The 6,975-nt window shown below is 42.9% G+C and overlaps 1 protein-coding gene and 1 long non-coding RNA gene across 3 annotated transcripts in view; one reads left to right on the top strand and one right to left on the bottom strand.

The window, feature by feature from the left end:
- The window catches only part of LOC140342800 (forkhead box protein O4-like), a 16,602-nt gene extending 11,568 nt beyond the window's left edge, over window positions 1–5,034 (bottom strand). Inside the window, exons 1-3 of one of the 2 annotated variants that reach the window (XR_011923157.1) lie at window positions 4,500–5,034; window positions 1,766–2,818; window positions 895–1,233 (exon numbers count right to left, since the gene is read on the bottom strand). Coding sequence is in view for 1 of the 2 variants with exons in the window: in XM_072429148.1 (XP_072285249.1) it covers window positions 1,772–2,818; window positions 4,500–4,865 (1,413 nt within the window). In the remaining variant the exon portion in view is untranslated. Of the gene's footprint in view, window positions 1–100; window positions 1,234–1,765; window positions 2,819–4,499 lie in introns of those variants that run through there. The other variant, XM_072429148.1, reaches the window with a different exon arrangement.
- A 21-nt stretch (window positions 5,035–5,055) lies between these two features.
- On the top strand, window positions 5,056–6,296 carry LOC140342801 (uncharacterized). The gene is made up of 2 exons (XR_011923158.1): window positions 5,056–5,185; window positions 5,932–6,296. It is a non-coding gene; the product is annotated as an uncharacterized lncRNA (long non-coding RNA).
- Window positions 6,297–6,975: the final 679 nt, after the last annotated feature.

Raw genomic sequence — 6,975 nt, 5'->3', positions numbered from 1 at the left:
TATTAGTATGAGTATAATAAAGTTTAAAACACAAAATCATGTAAAATTAACAAATTAAAAAAAATTATATATATATATATATTTTTTTTTTTTTTTTTTTTAAATATTATACTCATACTATTATAATAAACTGTAAAATAAATGTTCATGAAAACAATACTGCTTTTACACCTTTAAATCCAATGTGTTACATTCATCACAGTTATTTTGTATTGAATACAATACAAATGGATTTTGAATTTCCCGCCCCGCCAGCAACGTACACACGCACCGACGTCATAGGGAACTCCCCCGGTGACTCATCGTGTGCAGAAGACAGGAATCGCAGCGATGGACGACGCAGGAGGCCGGTGGATCAGGTAAGCGCTGTATTTACTAACCTTGCCATAGGTTTACCTACCCTGAGTGTAACTCGGGGTTATCGCTTTCAGCAACTTTTTTCTACCCCGAGTCACACTCGGGGTTACCGTTAGGGAGGTTAAAGAAAACATAGAATATAAAATGATTGGTTAGAAGGCATGTTAGTCCATCAATCCCTATTTTAGTATTAGCATTTTAGCAGACCAGTACTGAATCCTCCCCTCTGTAAACTCGAAAATTATTCAAATAAAAATGATTTATGCTCCTAAAATCTTGTAATAAAAGATAAAAACTGTGTTCCTTTGGTGGTCGGGGGGGGGGGTTAGTGTTGGTACCTGCACCTCTCTGTCCAAAACTTAATATAAACCATATGTAAGATTCTTATAGAATAAAGCAGGAGGGCGACTGCCAGGAAATTGTATAGAGAATGTGAAATGCTTTGATCAAAACAACAGGGAATGGCATCCTCTGACATTCTTCTAGGTTACTCTGAAGAGGGTAAGTGTGGCAAGTCTGTAGATGGGAAATACTTACGAAAAAAAAATTGGCTGCCTTAGTAAGAACGCGCTGCTTGGTAAGAACGGGCTGCTTGCGGTACATACGCCACGGCAGATACTCTGCTGCTGCTAAACATATGGCACTGCTAGGTGCTTGGTTCCAAAATGCAGAATGACGAGTAGCTTCTGGAGTGAGGCATCTTGCTCCATCCATGCCATGTGGAACACCTAGAAGCTTTGTATGGGCTGCAGCTCAGTTTCTGATTGGCCACTGTTTTGTGGATCCGTAAAGTGTGTTGCAGAGTCTGCAAGGATTCTACGATTGTAGCCTGCACTTCTTAACGTAGTCAGCGTAGAGGTCTACAGTCAATGAAAACTGTTCAAAAAACGGAGAGATGTCAAAAGCCAAACTCCAGAAAGGTAAAACGTAATCAGAATAATGCGATTTTGTATTTATTATGTTTACTTTGTATTTATTATGTATTTATGTTTATAGAGTTTTATATCTGAGATATGTTTATTTCCCTAATGGTTGAATTTGATGGACTTGTCTTTTTTCAACCTTTGCATTTAAAAAACATTTTGTTACAATGTAAAATACCAAAATGTGACCTGGTTATCGGAGGATAAAGAAAAGTGATGGAGAGATGAGCTCAACAGTCTGCTGCTTCTCTTTTCTTTTGACAATTACAAGCTGGGAGAGGGGCAAAACCTGATAACATCACTGGACTGCAGGAGATGAAAATCAGGGCTATACTGTGTAATGGAGCTACGATAATTAAGAACTGGATGCACAGAAATAGAACAGGTAATATCTGTTCCAATACATAACTATATTGGCATATTTAATGGTTGTCCAATATGTTTTACCAATACACATTAGGTTTTAAAAACACAAGCATACTCACTCAGGTTTAACTGGGAAGCCAGCTGTGGTTGTTGCTCTGGTTGGTACCAGGGTATAAAGGTTCGAAATTGAAGTCCAGGCCACCTTCATCCATTAGCTCAGTGTTCATTATGTAGTCCATGTCACATTCAAGATTCTCAAGAAACATGTCGATATCCAAATCTGTAGGAAGACGTTCTGAAGTCGCACCAAAGGAATTTGGCTTAGGGAGTGGCACCGACAATGCTGGAGAAAGCCCTAAAATTGGAAGATTATTCGGGGGCATCGGTGCATTTAGAGGGATGCTTGGATGCTCTGGGGTTCTGATTTTATTTTGACTACCCAGCATAAGAAAATTCTGTCCACCACTCTGAGCCAGGAATGGGTCGACTTGGTTCATCAGCACATTACTGGGTGGAGGGGAGTCTGAGGTCAGAAGAGTTTCGAGAGTTTGAGGTTTCCGGAAATGCCCATAACTCTGCACTGGAGAGATATCAACTGGGCTGAACAGGGAGTTACCAAAAGATAGAGGCTGAGGTGGATGCATTGAAAAACTGGAAGCCATCTGCAACATAGACTGTGGTGCAGATAAGGGAGCACCAGATGACAGCATAGTTAGGCCATCGATAAGTTCCAATTCCTCAGAGACAGTTGGAGGGACACTATCTGAGAAGCTAAGCGAGGAGTGGAGGTCGTCATCCGCAGCATCGTCCTGTTCTGTCAGTATGGGGGATAGCCGAAGACTGAGATTGCTGGCGTTAGAACCGGTGCGGGACCGAAAACTGGTCCATAAGTCAGGATCCTTGCTGTGTAAAGGACTTCCGGGCCATTTGGAGGACTGGGAGCTGGGACTTCCTGCTGGAGGTTCTCCGGGACCCTGGGTTTTCTTCTTTGATACTTTATTACGCCCTTTTGCAAGCTTGCTGCTGCTGTCCATAGATGCTGCTCTGCGACGTGGTGCTTTGCCACACTTTCCACCCTCAGGGTTTAGCATCCACCAAGAGCTCTTTCCAGTGGCCTCATTGTGCACCTTTATAAACTTGCTGTGTAGGGACAAGTTGTGACGGATTGAATTCTACAAGAAGATGAACAGAAAAGATGAGAATTAAAATCACATGCTGCTGATCTGGCCTGTTATGGTTAATAGGGTACATAGTAGAATCAGGCCACTTCCTGTGCCTAGGCACTCCTAGATAAAATGCCACTTAAAGAAAAACAGAACATAACTATGCTTGTTGTTCTGCAGAGAGTAAACACAAAAAGGTCTCTATTGATTAGTTATCTGAAGTGACTGTGGCTTTATTAGTAATTGGTTTGTTAGGCTGCGCTCCCCCCCTTGTGTTTACATATATGTTCAAACCACGATGAGTTCAGTGAATCTCCTTATTGAACCTCCATGTTTTTACACATTCAGTTTGTGAATCTTTTTTGAGCATTTCACTTAAAGCCAGTTATTACCCTAAAATCTATAACAAGTTTATGTCACATGAAATAAAAGACAACAGGAAGGATGAGCTGAGGTTTCCCTGAAGATTGTGCAAGCTGTACTCTATAGAGGAGTGTGGTGGACTGTGGACTTGTCAGTGACTATACATGTTTGCACAATGTACAGCAACAGTATCATATTTAATTTCCATCTCCCCAAGAAAAGTTGTGATCTTTGTGAACCGTAATAAGTAGCTGGCAACTGACACATTGTTGAACATAACAAGATCTATATGACAAGTCCTCTCTAAACTTCTGCACTGATCACCGCATGAGTACTAGGGACACACACAGCTGCACACTCCTAGATCTCTGCAGCAAAACAGACTCTCCATAGACACAAAGTGTGGTTTAATTTAAAGGACACTTTTCCTGAGGAGGTAGCTATTGCTACTCCTCTTTCTAGAGCTGCTCTGGTTGTTATGTATATCCTCCAGCTTCACTACTACCTGTAACAAGCCAACAAATAATGAGGTCACATGACTTGTTCTAGGGGTGCATGTCCTGTCACGAATGGTTTCCCCTTGTCACTGCAAACCTCAAGTAGAGGGTTGCAGCAAAGTGACTCTGCTGTCAAACCTAAAAATGACAATTCCCCAGAAAAAGAAGCTGGTTAATACTATTATGGAGGGTGGTGACCTCATGAGAATCCTTACTTCCTGGTCTAACAGCATACCTCCCCTCCCCCACACACCAGAACCCCAAGTACTCAAGACCCAAGAGGGGACAACAACACCAACATCAGTTTTTTAACATTTACAACCAGTTAAGACCAACTGTCAGGTTTGTATATATGTCTGTGTCCCCTCCAGGGAAATTTATTCTCTTCGGTGCTTGTGTTACGGAGACAGATGTTACCGAGACAAAAAGTAATGGGCAATCTAAACTGCAATGCTGTAAACAGAGCAAGAAGTAAATATTTCAATGGGGGAAACCTTTTTCAATATGATGACAACTTTCTAATAGGGTGTTCCTCTTAGTTTGTAGAGACTACTTCTTTTTGTAGTGTCTCCGGGGCAGGAAGTAAAAGGAAATCTCCTAATGAACCAGCCCTTCTGGTGAGGATGTGGATGGTGAGATTTCCCCCCATATCTTGTTGTGTCTCCTGGACACGAAGTGGGGTGAAATACACCCAGTACACACCAATACAAACCTCACCAGAAACCCTCCAGCTCCATCCAAAACTAATAGAATGAACTTTTATTGTGAAATGTCTTGAAGCACTGGTTGCCAAGGTGAAAGATGAGTGTCAGCCCTGTGGTCAGGGTTACCTTCCATCCAGCAGAGCTGTTGCTGTCCCCCTTGTCTTTGAAGTAGGGGATAGTCTTGACCATCCACTCATAGATCTGGGACAGGGTCAGTCTCTTCTCTGGGGAGCTCTCAATGGCCTGGCTGATAAGATCAGCATATGATTGGTTACCCCAGGCGTTTTTTCTGGTACCCCCCTTTCTGGGGGTCCCTGTCCCCTCTGCAGGCAGCAGTGGAGGCTCAGCTAGTTCTGATCGCCCCATCTCTGCAGGGGACTCCGCAGGCTGCAACACCAACAGTTCAAGCCTAGGCAAAGGCCATGTGCAGGACCTAGGTCTGGCCTGGGGCTCGAAGTCTGAATCAACAGGTGGCGGCTCGGTTCCTTCCATGCTCGTAGTGTGAGGGGGACGGGGCTCGGTGTGCAGGCCCCGCAGAATGACACCGCCCCCGCCCCCAGCTCGATACCGCGAACTATCTGTCACTTTCTCTTTTGTTTTCTTCTCCAGAAAACCTCCGTCTGACGTTTCTGTTTACCAGGAACTCGGGAGTTGAGTACGCATTGCGGGGCGACGTCACATAGCCACATACTATATACCATGTGAGATGTAGTTCAGGGTGTGTGGATGGCTGTCAAAGTGCGGGGAGCAGGAACTACAATTCCCAGGAGGCGATGGGCAGCAGCGAGCGGATTGCTGACCTTCCAAATTATGTAATAACAGATAGTGAAAGGGTGGTATGGTGAGGGTGGAAGGAGAGAGTGGTGCACTATGTGATGCATACACTGTATACAATGTGTGGGGGGCAGAGGGGCCGACTATGAGACTCATACAGGGTGTACAATGTGTTTGGGGAGGGGCACAGGGTCCCTTTTACGGGTTGCCTCCCCCTGGTAGGTGACAGAGGATTATATGAGGTGCAGAATCTAAGTGACCCCTGGTTTTCACCAGCGCACCCTGTAAGAAGTGATGGGCTGTAGCAGAAATGGTGAGGCTTTCTGATTATTCCACTAGAACAGCACCTGAGGCTTAGTCTACGCGGACGTTTTCCTTAGTGTTTAACCGGAGGCTTTAAAAGCCCATGTTTGAAATTCCCATACATTCTAGAAGGCTAATCTACATCAGGACGTTTCCTTGAGGCATGTTTATGAGTGTTATCTATAATGTTGCTAGCAATGTTTAAAAAAAAAATTAAAACGCTGGGTTAACACTTGTAAACACCCAAAAATGTGAGTAAATTGATTTCAATGGGGCATTTTCCTGCGTTTATAAGCACTTGAAACGTAAATGCGTTAGAACCGCGGTAAAACGTGGCATAGACGTGTTCCAGAGTTTTAAAGGCAAGCATTTGTGAAAGTATATAGCATATATACTAGCCTTAGGTAAAGTGAGAATTAACTCAAACTATATTATTCTGTTTTAAAATGACTAACTCAGTTATTTGTGTTCTTTACTTCAGTTCCTGGAGGCGTCTTGGCCTTGCACCTGGTCAAGTGAAACCAGATAAGAAGACCATAGAAACTGCCAGCAGATAAGGAGACCATGAAAACTACAAACCCCTCAAGAAGGCCAATTAAAAGTGGAATGTACAGCGGCAGTAAAAAGCAAAATAGTAATAATTAGTCTGTCTCCAGGCAAATTAAAGAAGAGACCAGCCCAGAATTGGATGACCGGTGACGCAAGGAACTGAAGTAGATAAAATATAGATTTTTGTTTACGTTTTCAGAGACTCCTTTAGACAGAGGAAAGGACAGTCCTGACCTCTTTTGCCTTGTCTGTTGTGAGTTTCCCACGCGTGAATAAAACCTTGATTCTTTTACTATACCTCAGAAGTTGTCGTGAATAATTGTCAACTTACCATTGACAATTTTTGGTCCTTCGAGCCGGAAACTTCAATCAAGAGTCGTCCAGAGGAACCCTCGTCTACAAAGGAACCAAATCACACCAGTTTCAACAAAGACCCTTGGGATGAGAAAACTCCTTTAAACAAAGGGCTAGATGAGCAGACCCCTCTTGTGACGATTCAAGATTGACAGTTTCCACGACACGACTCCTCCTGACGTCAAAAGAGTCCTGGTTTTCGTAGGATAAGAAAGTTTTTAAATTCCCAAATACTGCTTATTGTTTGACATTTTCCACTGCTAATTGGTTGACATTTTTCTACTGCAAATTGTTTGACATTTTTATTGCTAGATTGTTATATTGCTATATTGTGGAGAAGGTTGTATCTGGTGCAGATATTCCAACTGTACGGACTTATAACGGCTCAAAGTCTGTGTCACGTTTAGGCAAGTCTCTCATCAGCGTTCTGGTGAGGAAAGACGAGCACAGTGACCTTGTCAGTAAGATTCATATACCACCCGGTATTAAATCGGAATATTCTGTGGGGCCCCCATGAAATATAATTAGAAAAGTTGCTCTTTGAACATATCGCAACAACCATATCAGTTGGTATTAATTCAAGAACTGGGGACAATAATTGTGTACAGTGAGATTTATTAAC

Source organism: Pyxicephalus adspersus, chromosome W, assembly GCF_032062135.1.
Source record: "Pyxicephalus adspersus chromosome W, UCB_Pads_2.0, whole genome shotgun sequence".
NCBI lineage: Eukaryota > Metazoa > Chordata > Amphibia > Anura > Pyxicephalidae > Pyxicephalus > Pyxicephalus adspersus.
Note: the sequence above shows the minus strand (reverse complement) of the source record. Positions and strands in the feature narration are given on the sequence as shown.